The 15,515-nt window shown below is 45.1% G+C and overlaps 1 protein-coding gene across 1 annotated transcript in view; it reads right to left on the bottom strand.

Annotated features, from left to right (window-relative positions):
- The window catches only part of LOC124775179 (transmembrane protease serine 9-like), a 236,125-nt gene extending 227,502 nt beyond the window's left edge, over positions 1-8,623 (bottom strand). Inside the window, exon 1 of the mRNA XM_047250019.1 lies at positions 8,373-8,623. Within this exon, the coding sequence (XP_047105975.1) occupies positions 8,373-8,623 (251 nt within the window). The remainder of the gene's footprint in view (positions 1-8,372) is intronic.
- Positions 8,624-15,515: the final 6,892 nt, after the last annotated feature.

The following is a 15,515-nucleotide window of genomic DNA, read 5'->3' on the forward strand; positions in this document are numbered from 1 at the left end:
CCTGTCGCGACACCACTGGAGGCGGGCTGCACGATGTTGGGGCGTGAGCGGAAGACGGCCTAACGGTGTGCGGGACCGTAGCCCAGCTTCATGGAGACGGTTGCGAATGGTCCTCGCCGATACCCCAGGAGCAACAGTGTCCCTAATTTGCTGGGAAGTGGCGGTGCGGTCCCCTACGGCACTGCGTAGGATCCTACGGTCTTGGCGTGCATCCGTGCGTCGCTGCGGTCCGGTCTCAGGTCGACGGGCACGTGCACCTTCCGCCGACCACTGGCGACAACATCGATGTACTGTGGAGACCTCACGCCCCACGTGTTGAGCAATTCGGCGGTACGTCCACCCGGCCTCCTGCATGCCCACTATACGCCCTCGCTCAAAGTCCGTCAACTGCACGTACGGTTCACGTCCACGCTGTCGCGGCATGCTACCAGTGTTAAAGACTGCGATGGAGCTCCGTATGCCACGGCAAACTGGCTGACACTGACGGCGGCGGTGCACAAATGCTGCGCAGCTAGCGCCATTCGACGGCCAACACCGCGGTTCCTGGTGTGTCCGCTGTGCCGTGCGTGTGATCATTGCTTGTACAGCCCTCTCGCAGTGTCCGGAGCAAGTATGGTGGGTCTGACACACCGGTGTCAATGTGTTCTTTTTTCCATTTCCAGGAGTGTATAATATTTCCAGGGCGCCAGAACTCGCCCGTTACCTCACAAGCTCATCGGTACACACCATATTCGGAAGTAGTAATTTCCCCGAAATTCTACTAAAAGAGTATCCCGACACAGCACACTCAAACAGTCGAGGACAGAAATGTTATTTCAGTGGGATCCAAAACAATGAAATGAGAAACTGATGTAGACACAGTTCTTAATGTCTTGCATAAAGGTGAGCAAATGCGCTGTAGTAGAGAGACTTTGAATACGTCCAGACACCATCGTGTTTACTACAGCTTGGGATGATGCCTCAGATTTCTCTGATCAGATTATATAAAAGAACTGAAAGGGCAGTAGAAAACTGGGAATTTGTATGTAGAAAATTACGAGTCATCAAATAAAGTTCACATTCACATTTAGAATGCGAAATAAGTCTTCATTAAAGTTTTTGAGTTAATTAATCATTTTTATGGAAATAACTTCCTAATGAACCATGGACTCTGCGAAGGTTGGGTGCCTTACATGCCTCAGTGATACAGACAACCATATTTACATCTACATCTACATCTACATCTACATTGATACTCCGCAAGCCACCCAACGGTGTGTGGCGGAGGGCACTTTACGTGCCACTGTCATTACCTCCCTTTCCTGTTCCAGTCGCGTATGGTTCGCGGGAAGAACGACTGTCTGAAAGCCTCCGTGCGCGCTCTAATCTCTCTAATTTTACATTCGTGATCTCCTCGGGAGGTATAAGTAGGGGGAAGCAATATATTCGATACCTCATCCAGAAACGCACCCTCTCGAAACCTGGCGAGCAAGTTACACCGCGATGCAGAGCGCCTCTCTTGCAGAGTCTGCCACTTGAGTTTATTAAACATCTCCGTAACGCTATCACGGTTACCAAATAACCCGGTAACGAAACGCGCCGCTCTTCTTTGGATCTTCTCAATCTCTTCCGTGTAACCGAAATGATGTGGTACCTGCACAGAGGGTAGAAGCCTTTTTACGAGTTATACCACCAACATTCTTGATGAGAGGCTAATTTGGTCTTGCTACGTTCTTACTGCGGGGATACTGCAGGCGTTTTGTATCCCGAGGACATGCAGCTCTTCAGTATGGCTTAAAGATGATGGAATCTTCTTGGGTAAGATATACTGTAGGTAAAGTAGACCCCCACTCGGACATCCGGGCAGGGACTACGGAGGAAAGCTGTCATCAGAAGAAAACACAACTCGAGTTCTGCGTGTGTGTGTGTGTGTGTGTGTGTGTGTGTGTGCAGAGGCTGTGCAGAATGTGAGATCCCTCAATCAGGCAGGTACGTTTGAGAAATTAAAAATATAAATGGATATGTTGAAGCTAGATATGGCACGAAAATACGAATTTGTGACTGTAATATCAAGTAGAGCGTAACTGAAATTCAGGAGAGTACAAGGTTACAAAAACAAAATCAAACAGGGGTAATGCGGGAGTTAGTCTAATAATGAATAAGAAAATACGAAAGTGTGAGCTGCTATGTACTGCATAGTGAAAGCATTATCGTAGACAAGGTTGACACGGCGCAAATAGCCACTCCAACAGTAATAGTCTATGTCACTACTAGCCCCGCTGATGATGAAGAGATTGAAACAATGTATGATGAGATGGAATTTTTTAATGGAGAGGAAAATTTAATTGTGATCAGAAAGCACGAAAAGGAAGAGAGAAAAGGTAGGAGGAGAAAATGGACTATGGAAAGTGATGAAAGGGGTAGTCGTCTGCTAAAATAATTCACGGAGAATAATTAATTATCCTTAGTGCCTTGTTTCAGAACCATGAATGGATATTGTATACGTGGAACATATCTGGAAACACCGGAATGTTCAAAGGTTACATAATAGTAAGACGGAAATTTCAGAACGAGATTTTAAATCGCAAAATAATCCCGGGAGGAGATGTGGATTCTGTGCACAATTCATTGATTATTACTGCAGAGTAAAGTTGAAGAAACTACAGGATAGGGGACCTGGATATGCTGAAAGAATCAGAAAACTGGATGCCGAATAAGGAAGACACTTGGCAAAAGAGAAGCAGCTATATGGACATCAGGAACACAGAAGGCAAGCTAGTACTAAGTAAAGGTGAGAGGGCTGCAGGGATGTGTGAGTATACAGGATTTCGAAGGGGATGTCAGGCAACGACTGAATGGAACAAAGTACTATAGAAGATGAATGCGTAGCTTGGAGAGATGAAATAATGACGGCAGTAGTGAATCTACATCTGCGTCTGCAATTCATAATTAAGTGGCTGGAGAAGGGTGCATCTAACTACCCTTAAGGTACTTCTCTGCCTTTCCACTATCGAAGATCCCATAGGTAAAACGAACACTTATTTCTTTCCATGCGAGCTCTGATTTTTCTTATTTTATCGTGATGATCATTTATCCGTATGTAGTTGGGTGCCAACAAAATATTTTCTGACTCTTAGGAGAAATTTAGTGACGGAAATTTCATGAGAAGGTCCTGCCGCAGTGACATATGCCTTTGTTTTAGTGACTGCCACCACAGTTCGTGTTATCATATCCGTGGCGACGTGGGCCCCGCTCAGCACAGCAATATTCCGCAAGAGGGCGGACAAGCGTAGTGTAAGCAGACTCTTTAGTAGACCTGTTACATTTTCTAAGTGTTCTGCCAATAAATCGCAGCCATTCTTTTGCTTTCCTCACGACATTATCTACGTCATTGTTTCTGTTTAAGTTATTCCAAACTGTAATCCCCAAGTATTTATTTGAGTTTACAGTCTTTAGGGCCGGCCGGAGTGGCCGAGCGGTTCTAGGCGCTACAGTCTGGAATCGCGCGACCGCTACGATCGCAGGTTCGAATCCTGCCTCGGGCAGGGATGTGTGTGATGTCCTTAGGTTAGTTAGGTTCTAGTAGTTCTAAGTTCTAGGGGACTGATGACCTCAGAAGTTAAGTCCCATAGTGCTCAGATCCATTTGAATCATTTTTGAACAGTCTTTAGATTTGTGTAATTTATCGAGTAACTGCAATTTAGCGGATTCCTTTTAGTGTTTACGTTGATGTCTTCACACTGTTCATTATTTGGAGTCAATTGCCAGTTTCCAAACCTACAGATATCTTGAAATTTCCTGACAGATTGAAACAGTGTGCCGGACCGAGACTCGAACTCGGGACCTTTACCTTTCGCGGGCAACTGAGGTATCCAAGCACGACTCACGCCCCGTCCTCACAGCTTTACTTCTGCCAGTACCTCGTCTCCTACCTTCCAAACTTTACAGAAGTTCTCCTGCGAACCTTGCAGGACTAGCACTCCTGAAAGAAATGATATTGCGGAGACATGGCTTAACCACAGCCTGGTGGATGTTTCCAGAATGAGATTTTCACTCTGCAGCGGAGTGTGCGCTGAAATGAAACTTCCTGGCTCGAACTCGGGATCTTTGCCTTTCGCGGGCAAGTGCTCTACCAACTGAGCTACCCAAGCGCGACTCACGACCCCGAGTCTCAAGACCACTAGTCTCGGTCCGGCACACAGTTTTAATCTGCCAGGAGGTTTCATTTCAGGGCACACTCCGCTGCAGAGTGAAAATCCCATTCTGGCTACAGATATCTTGTTTAAATCATTTTGCAATTCATTTTGGTCATGTGGTGACTACGTGACGGTAAATTACAGGATCAACTTTCAACCATTAGAAGGGCTGCTGAGATTATCTCCTAAATCGTTTATGTAGGTTTATGGATGGTACAGGCAAAAAGACAAAGAGCAGTAAAAATCATCGGGTAACACACCATATACTAGATTTAACGGACGATAGGGGAATGCACAAAACTGCAGCAACTGAAATGGGCAAAAGGGCCTACAGGTGTCTAAAAAAGGAGATAGACGGAAACTGCAAAACTGAAAACTGGAATGTCTAGAGTAGAAATGCAGAGTTGCATAAAAATGGATCAACATAAGAAAGGTGGATGCCTCATAAGTAAGACGCTTGGGAAAAGAGAAACAGCTATATGGCCATCGGGAACACAGATGGCAAGCTAGTACTAAGTAAAGATGAGAGGGCAGCGGGTATGTAGGAGTATATAGTGTATCCCTTTTATCTTGAACATCGCAAATAAATTTTTTTCCAGAAAGTAGAAAGTTTGTCAACCAAACGCTGTATAGGTACCAGGGGTACATAATAATGCTTCATAGCTTTTTTGTGACTCTGATCGTTACGAATATGTGAAGAACTATATGTTCTTTTTAAATAGCATCCAATCAGTGTTATTCGATAATCCAAGTTCTCTCCTCGAGGCCTGTTCGGAAACGTGTAGCAATGTATCGTTCATATAAACACGATTTTACTGAAACATAAACAAAATGAGGTGTGACTCTCCTATAATAAAACTCGTCCATGTGCTGGAGCTGACACTAAAAAAATGGAGACGCAAGGAACATGCACATCTACTATAGAGTCAATCAACTTCAAATGAAGAATTTTGTGATTTCCTAGTAATGGGCATTTCTGCACACCTCTTCTTGCGCACTGTCATTACTTATAAAGTAATTAAGTTCTTAAAATGAATATTTAATATTAATACAAAAGGAGGAAGATTTTCAAAGTCCTGCCAGTGAAGACATGGACAGAGACGGAACTCATTACGGAATAGTACCAACATGGCAAGCGCTGTCGATTGTCACGTTTCTTTAAGTAAGTGATTTAGAGATCTGATTTTGTCCATTATAAATGGTTTCGTAAAAGCCTGCAACTGTGAAAACAATGGTTTTGTTTATAAATAACTTTTCTTCTACCAGTCGCAATTTTTTTATTCTCCACGGAAGAAAAAGATAAAACAAATGTGTATCTAGCATCCTATACGTTGGTAATATATCACATAAGATTGCAAATATTTTCAAAAATCATGAAGTAAAAGTTGTGTTTCCTACATCAAATAAACTATAACAAAAACTGATACATAATACAAAGTCTGCTTATGAACCATAGTCAGGCTCTGGAATATACAGATTAACATGCCAGCAATCCTCCACGTTCTACCTAGGACAAACAGGCCGAAATTTCAACATCATTAAAGCCTACACATACACACATCAGCGATAGCCACAGACATACATAATACGGGATACCCATTTGGAAAAGCAGACAAAAATGTCGAAGTACTCCTCTGACTAAATAAAGGACAAAAAATGGATTTGTTATAAGAGCTGGAGGCATATACACATTAGAGAAAACGTTGTTGTTGTTGATGTTGTGGTCTTCAGTCCTGAGACTGGTTTGATGCAGCTCTCCATGCTACTCTATCCTGTGCAAGCTTCTTCGTCTCCCAATACGTACTGCAGCCTACATCCTTCTGAATCTGTTTAGTGTATTCATCTCTTGGTCACCCTCTACGATTTTTACCCTCCACGCTGCCCTCCAATACTAAATTGGTGATCCTTTGATGCCTCAGAACATGTCCTACCAACAGATCCCTTCTTCTTGTCAAGTTGTGCCACAAAAAAACTCCTCTTCTCCCAAATCCTATTCAGTACTTCCTCATTAGGTACGTGATCTACCCATCTAATCTTCAGCATTCTTCTGTAGCACCACATTTCAAAGGCTTCTATTCTCTTCTTGTCCAAACTATTTATCGTCCACGTTTCACTTACATACATGGCTACACTCCATACAAATACTTTCAGAAACGACTTCCTGACATTTAAAACTATACTCGATGTTAACAAATTTCTCTTCCAAGTCCTTTGCTGTCTCTGACAGAATTACAATGTCATCGGCGAACCTTAAAGTTTTTATTTCTTATCCATGGATTTTAATACCTATTCCGAATTTTTCTTTTGTTTACTTTACTGCTTGCTCAATATACAGATTGAATAACATTGGGGAGAGGCTACAACCTTGTCTCACTCCCTTCCCCACCACTGCTTCCCTTTCATGCCCCTCGACTCTTATAACTGCCATCTGGTTTCTGTACAAATTGTAAATAGCCTTTCGCTCCCTATATTTTACCCCTGCCACCTTCAGAATTTGAAAGAGAGCATTACAGTCAACATTGTCAAAAGCTTTCTCCAAGTCTACAAATGCTAGAAACGTAGGTTTGCCTTTTATTAATCTAGCTTCTAAGATAAGTCGTAGGGTCAGTATTGCCTCACGTGTTCCCATATTTCTACGGAATGCAAACTGATCTTCCCCAAGGTCGGCTTCTACCAGTTTTTCCATTCGTCTGTACAGAATTCGCGTTAGTATTTTGCAGCCGTGACTTATTAAACTGACAGTTCGGTAATTTTCACATCTGTCAACGCCTGCTTTCTTTGGGATTGGAATTGTTATATTCTTCTTGTAGTCTGAGGGTATTTCGCCTGTCTCATACATTTTGCTCACCAGATGGTAGAGTTTTGTCAGGACTGGATCTCCCAAGGCTGTTAGTAGTTCTAATGGAATGTTGTCTACTCCCTGGGCTTTGTTTCGACTTAGGTCTTTCAGTGCTCTATCAAATTCTTCACGCAGTATCATGTCTCCCATTTCATCTTCATCTACATCCTCTTCCATTTCCATAATACTGTCCTCAAGAACATCGCCCTTGTATAGTCCCTCTATATACTCCTTCCATCTTTCTGCTTTCCCTTCTTTGCTTAGAACTGGGTTTCCACCTGAGCCCTTGATATTCATACAAATGGTTCTCTTTTCTCCAAAGGTCTCTTTAATTTTCCTGTAGGCAGTATCTATCTTACCCATAGTGAGGTAAGCCTCTACATCCTTACATTTGCCCTCTAGCCATGCCTGCTTAGAGGACAAAATATTAAACAAAAAGTTTGAAAGAGAATTTCTTCAGATGCTTTGGCAATTTACGTCAATAAAAATAGTAACACATAAAAATAAGCATCATTGTAAAACAGATGTAAGCAAACTATGATCCATACTGTTAAGATAAATATCCACTTTACAAGAGCATATCGTACTCTGTAAACGCCCTGTAAAATTATCTGTGTGTAGAAACATGTTTGTTTATGTAAGTTACTCTCGGTTTACGCCGTTTACTAAAAATTGTGTGTCATGTTTAACATGTGTGAGACTCCACACAAATGGACCGTAGGAAAACTGTAAGTACAACTTCTTCCAAATTTCGCCACTAACTACATGTAAAAACTGATAGGTAACGAAAAATTGCACTATTTTACATTTTGCAGTAAAGTCAACAAAACGAAGCAGAACCTCAAACACCGAAAACATTACATAAAAATGAGGAAACACAATTGAAAATGGGTATAGTTTCCCGAAACGCGTCGCGTAAAAAGTCAACAAAAGAAAATCGTGACTGGTAGCAGAAAAGATTTTGAGATATCGTAGATAACCTAAATCTGGAGCGCTGAAGGGCTATTTGAATCGCGTTCCTCCCAAATGGGATTCCATGGTGCCAAGCGCTGCATCGCGTCACTCAGTACTTGTAATTGGCATCGCTTTCGTTGTTTGATATTTGACGATTTACTATAATGTTTTTCTTTTTTTAAATTCGGAACAAAGAAAGAAGTGCAAAAACAAACTCTATGTGTGCGTACGCCTAACTGAGGGGCGCTATTGAGTCTCGCCATTGCAATACCTTAGCAAACTGCACCTCCTTGGGAGGTCACGCTAGTTGTGCATGCTGATGGTGACGAAAAGCGAAAGGCAGTTGAGGGAGAGAGTAGGTCGGGGTGTCGCGGGGATAGAGGGGAAAGACAGCTGATACTCACGTCTGTGCCTGGGGGTCAATCCTGAACACCGGCCGCGTCGAGCCCCACCCGGCTGCGTGGCAGAATCGGCCTGCGCTAAGTTCTCTACTTAAGTCCAGTTCTGCTTCGGGCAATTTCGCCGGCTGAATTTGCCTTCGGAACGGCAGCGCTCTGACGAGACGAACCATGCCGAGGTCAGACCGCAGGTGCTCCGCGTCGAAGTCTGGATGTACCGAGATGAAGTCCAAAGCGCGCCACTCCTGCAATTGCATAAAGTGCCATTAATTAGAGGAAATCATAAAAGCAGCATTAACTTAAAATATTACACAATAGATGACACTGCAACGTACACTAGTGATCTGTATACAGCAGACTGCTGTAAGTGAGTGAGTAGGAAACTTTGTACCTGGAAGAATGAGAGAAGACAGCTGGAATGTTAAACTTAATAGGTTCAATAAAAACAGGGGGAACTGCCGGGTGTCAGTAACTTCCTGCCACGATATTTCGGCGCAGAGTCTTCTGGTCTTCTTCAGATAAGTACCACTGTAGTAGTACTGCCGAGTACGCGCATAGCTCTGCTATTTAAAGCCATACTGAGGTGACATTGCTCATGCGCTGCTCAGCGTGCGCATTCGTAACAATTCCGTGCGCTGCGCCACGCGCCCTCCAGGGTGAAGATTTTCGGGAGAGAGCACTGGACTCTGCCACTTTTAAACCGACAGTATTTTGGCGATACGTTGACGACACTTTTATAGTGTGTCCTCATGGTCTGGAACGTCTCCAAGAATTTTTACGTCACATGAACTCCATACACGAAAACATAAAGTTTACCATGGAGATACAGAAAGATGGTTGCTTGCCATTTTAAGACGTCTTAGTGTGACGTAAGAGTGGTGGCACACTTGGTCACTCGGTGTACAGAAAGCCCACTCATACAGACCTGTATCTACAAGCTGCTAGTTACCGCCATGCAGCACAAAACCTTGATCCACTGTGCCCTTACCATCTCTGATGCCGACAGTCTTCAAGCGGAACTGGGACACCTGCAAAAAGTATTTCTGAAGAATAGTTTTTCAACTAGGCAACTGAACAGAGTGATCCAGACCTACAAACGACGGAACAAAGAAGAGGAAGAGGCCTTCAGGTCGACTGCTTAACTACCATTCATTGGGAATATTCCTTCACAGATAGGCAGAATATTGAGAAAATATCATGTGAGAGTCATCTTTCGCCCCCTTCCAAAATTTCATCACTTGTGGGATCCGTTAAAGACGACCCGAGCCTGCGTAAATCAGGTGTTTGCAAGATTCCGTGTGAATGCGACAGATCATATATAGGGCAAACAACACGAACTGTGCAGGAACGCATTGTGGAACACCAGCGGCATACTCGCCTTCTCCAACCCACCAACTCCGCAATCGTCGAACATTGTATTTCCACAGACCACTCCATGAATTACAACGACGCGAAGATTTTGGCCCATTCATGAAACTTTTGGAGCTCGATTATCAATGAATCTGTGGAAATAAGATTGTCTGACAACGAGACTCTCATCAATCGAGATATCGGTTATCGGCTAAACTCTGCTTGGAATCCTGTTATAGAGAAACTTCGTAGTCGACGTAGTTATCTGCATAAAGATGAAAATCGACCTGATATCGATACGCCAAGCTTTCACCGTGGAGGGCGCGAGGCGCAGCGCACGGAGTTGTTATGAACGCGCAAGCTGAGCAGCGCATGCGCAGTGTCACCTCAGTATGGCTTTAAATACGATTTAAGTGGATTGATCATATAAAATTAATTGTTGGTAAGGCGGGTACCAGGTTGAGATTCATTGGGAGAGTGCTTAGAAAATGTAGTCCATCAACAAAGGAGGTGGCTTACAAAACACTCGTTCGACCTATACTTGAGTATTGCTCATCAGTGTGGGATCCGTACCAGATCGGTCTGACGGAGGAGATAGAGAAGATCCAAAGAAAAGCGGCGCGTTTCGTCACAGGGTTATTTTGTAACCGTGATAGCGTTACGGAGATGTTTAATAAACTCAAGTGGCAGACTCTGCAAGAGAGGCGCTCTGCATCGCGGTGTAGCTTGCTCGCCAGGTTTCGAGAGGGTGCGTTTCTGGATGTGGTATCGAATATATTGCTTCCCCCTACTTATACCTCCAGAGGAGATCACGAATGTAAAATTAGAGAGATTAGAGCGCGCACGGAGGCTTTCAGAGAGTCGTTCTTTCCGCGAACCATACGCGACTGGAACAGGAAAGGGAGGTAATGACAGTGGCACGTAAAGTGCCATCCGCCACACACCGTTGGGTGGCTTGCGGAGTATAAATGTAGATGTAGATGTAGATGTAGAAATAGCATATCTCATCGCGTACTCGCCAATGCTACTATAGTGCTACTCACCTGAAGATGGCCAGAAGACTCTGCGCCGAAATATCGTGGCAGAACCTTACTGACATCCGGAAGTTCTCCCGTGTTTTTATGGCACAATCAGTACGCCGGGAAAGCTTTAAACATCACATTAACAGGTTGAAATTTATCAGAGGAAATGAGGTGGAGATCTATTGGCAGATTGTGTACATAGGTAAAGCAGAAGAAGGTCGTAACGTAGTTAAACTTCCATCCTTTTTTTCACAGCCACTAAAAACAGTTACAGACCAAACTGTTCAATCGTAGACACGCAGACGTAAATGTCGTTTCCGTGTAGAATTACGATTTCACACGTCACCCTTAATGCTTGTACGTGGGTGCTGTACGTGGTGGGTTCATCGTACAAGATGACAACGCTCGGTTGCATAAGGATATCCTCATTTACGAGTTCCTTCAACAGTACACAATTTAGCAGTTTCTGTGAGTACCACAGTCTTCTAATCTGGATCTCACTAAGTATGCTTGGAATGCTCGAGGTAAGAGTGACCTTAGTCGCAGTCTCACTTTCCAGAGCTTTGCGCAGTGAAAACAGCATTCGAAGACAAATGAATGACGATAGTGTATCTGTACGGTGAGAACAGCTTGAGCCTTACTAATATCAGACACTAAATTGGCTGTGGTCCGAATGCAAAGTACACTCCTGGAAATGGAAAAAAAACACACTGACACCGGCGTGTCAGACCCACCATACTTGCTCCGGACACTGCGAGAGGGCTGTACGAGCAATGATCACACGCACGGCACAGCGGACACACCAGGAACCGCGGTGTTGGCCGTCGAATGGCGCTAGCTGCGCAGCATTTGTGCACCGCCGCCGTCAGTGTCAGCCAGTTTGCCGTGGCATACGGAGCTCCATCGCAGTCTTTAACACTGGTAGCATGCCGCGACAGCGTGGACGTGAACCGTATGTGCAGTTGACGGACTTTGAGCGAGGGCGTATAGTGGGCATGCGGGAGGCCGGGTGGACGTACCGCCGAATTGCTCAACACGTGGGGCGTGAGGTCTCCACAGTACATCGATGTTGTCGCCAGTGGTCGGCGGAAGGTGCACGTGCCCGTCGACCTGGGACCGGACCGCAGCGACGCACGGATGCACGCCAAGACCGTAGGATCCTACGCAGTGCCGTAGGGGACCGCACCGCCACTTCCCAGCAAATTAGGGACACTGTTGCTCCTGGGGTATGGGCGAGGACCATTCGCAACCGTCTCCATGAAGCTGGGCTACGGTCCCGCACACCGTTAGGCCGTCTTCCGCTCACGCCCCAACATCGTGCAGCCCGCCTCCAGTGGTGTCGCGACAGGCGTGAATGGAGGGACGAATGGAGACGTGTCGTCTTCAGCGATGAGAGTCGCTTCTGCCTTGGTGCCAATGATGGTCGTATGCGTGTTTGGCGCCGTGCAGGTGAGCGCCACAATCAGGACTGCATACGACCGAGGCACACAGGGCCAACACCCGGCATCATGGTGTGGGGAGCGATCTCCTACACTGGCCGTACACCACTGGTGATCGTCGAGGGGACACTGAATAGTGCACGGTACATCCAAACCGTCATCGAACCCATCGTTCTACCATTCCTAGACCGGCAAGGGAACTTGCTGTTCCAACAGGACAATGCACGTCCGCATGTATCCCGTGCCACCCAACGTGCTCTAGAAGGTGTAAGTCAACTACCCTGGCCAGCAAGATCTCCGGATCTGTCCCCCATTGAGCATGTTTGGGACTGGATGAAGCGTCGTCTCACGCGGTCTACACGTCCAGCACGAACGCTGGTCCAACTGAGGCGCCAGGTGGAAATGGCATGATATCTTTTCTTCTTCTCTCTGCATGCATTAGGCATTTGGCTGTTATGGCCTCTCGCTTGAAATCGTTGATCTTCGTCGTTCTTCCTAAATATCTTCTGCTCACTGGGTAATAATATAATCAAGAACGTACCCAGCTACTCTTCTTAATAATCGGATCTCTAGCATTCTGATCAGATGGGAATGAGTGTTTCTGGAGTTGTGTCCAGGCAAGAGCTTCAAGGTCTAGGGAACAGTAGTTATCGTGAGCAATAATGGGTCAACAATAAGCATGATCATTAGGACCTCGACGCCATCCTGTACAGTATATGCTGATCTGAAGGATTTTAGACGGCGTTGTCACACCAAGACCGAATTTTTCATGACTACCATCATTTAGCTACTTGCAATAATCAGTAAGTCTATGTTTTGTTTACGGTTCAATGGCTGTTATCGCTAAAGTCAAGTACTGATCTAGTTCCTTGGCTGGGACAAAGGGATCACCTGCAGCTTCTCTGCGTAACACGTGCTTTTCCATAGAGCATCTGGTCTTCATGTTTTAGATTAATGTACTGACATGCCTTAGTTATAGTTTCTCTCAGATTGATTGACTCCGTTTCCTTTTTGCTTGTAATCTGTTTTATTTTCAGGGGTAGGAGGTCGTTTGTAAGTCGAATGCGCAACGTCTCCGAATTCATGAACTGTTATAGCTCTCCGTTACTCTAGGTGCAGGTTTCCCCTTCCGGTTTCTGTTCTTTGAGGGAGCACATTTATTGTGTAATTGAGTTAGATTGGTAGTAAATCCGTGGAGCTTGTCTTTCAAGCTCAGAAATGGAATGGAAAACATCTCTCAAATTATCTCGAGTACCTCTGTTGCAAGTTCAGGCACACTGATATACTTACTGTCTCTGTATGGTGTCTGTTAAAGTTTATCCATTGGATATTTTAGAGAATAAGTCATAACGTGTTGTTGTGAGCTGATTCCAGGCATGAATTTCTTTTCTTGTGGATTTCGTGGCAAATATATTTGTGTGAGAGTGTGACTATAGCCTGCACTACGGGTAGCTGCAAGCTGAAACATTGCTGCATTTAAAGAAGAAACTAGAAACGTAAATGTCATAGCGACGGGGCCGAATATTTATGTGCTACTAGCATTATTTTAAAAGGTCAGTTCTGAAACAGGCTATCCCTCCTACATTCGGAGGTCTGTGGAAGACGCAGATTAGGCAAATTTGGTTAAGGGATTTGATATTTTCGAACATATATTCGTCTTGTTTGTCTTCATTAGTATTTGATGCGAGTAGCACGGACGGTAAAAAGTCAAAGCGTTTGTACGACGCACTCCACCTCCTTACCTGTTACTTCTGTGGTGTCTTAGGACAATGGAATCTCTATTTACGGAGCAGGAGAGCGTGTTTGGTTTGAGGCAGGTGTCCACGTTCGTTAGCAGAAAGACATGGATGTCGATATTCAGAAATATACGGCAGAGATCGTCGAAATGAGTTGAAAGTGATGGCCAGTCGCGTTCTACAGTACGAATACAGAGATAATGGTAGAATTAGTGGCTGCATGACTAGACAAGTTAGTAGCTCCTAAAGCACAGGCTTTAGAGTTCATTTGCACTGTTGTTGTTTTCTTTTAGCCTTCAACCGCACCATTATCCTGCCATTTCTTGTTCACACGCAGCCCAAGTTCGGATATCACATTATTCAAAATTTTTATCTCTCTGCAGTAAAGACCTCGCGCATTGTCACACTTGTCTTCGCGAGTTCCTTAATCACTGACTAATTCAGACCTTTTCGTACACTACTGGCCAATAAAACTGCTACACCACAAATATGACGTGCTACAGAGGCGAAATTTAACCGACAGGAAGAATATGCTGTGATATGCAAATGATTAGCTTTTCAGAGCATTCACACAAGGTTGGCGCCGGTGGCGACACCTACAACATGCTGACATGAGGAAAGTTTTCAACCGATTTCTCATACACAAACAGCAGTTGACCGGCGTTGCCTGGTGAAACGTTGTTGTGATGTCTCGTGTAAGGAAGAGAAATGCGTACCATCACGTTTCCGAATTCGATAAAGGTCGGATTGTAGCCTATCGCGATTGCGGTTTATCGTATCGCGACATTGCTGCTCGCATTGGTCGCGATCCAATGACTGTCGGCAGAATATGGAATCGGTGGGTTCAGGAGGGTAATACGAAACGTATCACTAGCAGTCGAGATGACAGGCATCTCATCCGCATGGCTGTAACGGATCGTGCAGCCACGTCTCGATCCCTTAGTCAACAGATGTCGACGTTTGCAAGACAAAAACCATCTGCACGAACAGTTCGACGACGTTTGCAGCAGCATGGACTATCACCTCGGAGACCATGGCTGCGGTTACCCTTGACGCTGCATCACAGACAGGAGCGCTTGCGATGGTGCATTCAACGACGAACCTGGGTGCACGAATGGCAAAACTTCATTTTCTCGGATGAATCCAGGTTCTGTTTACAGCATTATGATGGTCGCATCCGTGTTTGGCGACGCCGCGATGAATGCACATTGGAAGCGTGTATTCGTGATCGCCATACTGGCCTGTCACCCGGGGTGATGGTATGGGGTGCCATTGGTTACACGTCCCGGTCACCTCTTGTTCGCATTGACGGCGCTCTGAATAGTGGACGTTACATTTCAGATGCGTTACGACCCGTGGCTCTACCCTTCATTCGATCGCTGCGAAACGATACATTTTAGCAGGATAATGCACGACCGCGTGTTGCAGGTCCTGTACGGGCCTTTCTGGATATAGAAAATGTTCGACTGTTGCCATGACCAGCACATTCTCCAACCTCTCACCAATTGAAAACGTCTGGTCAACGGTGGCCGAGCAACTGGCTCGTCACAATACGCCAGTCACTACTCTTAATGAACTGTGGTAACGTGTAGAAGCTGCATG

The sequence above is a fragment of the Schistocerca piceifrons genome, chromosome 2 (genome assembly GCF_021461385.2).
Source record: "Schistocerca piceifrons isolate TAMUIC-IGC-003096 chromosome 2, iqSchPice1.1, whole genome shotgun sequence".
Lineage (NCBI taxonomy): Eukaryota > Metazoa > Arthropoda > Insecta > Orthoptera > Acrididae > Schistocerca > Schistocerca piceifrons.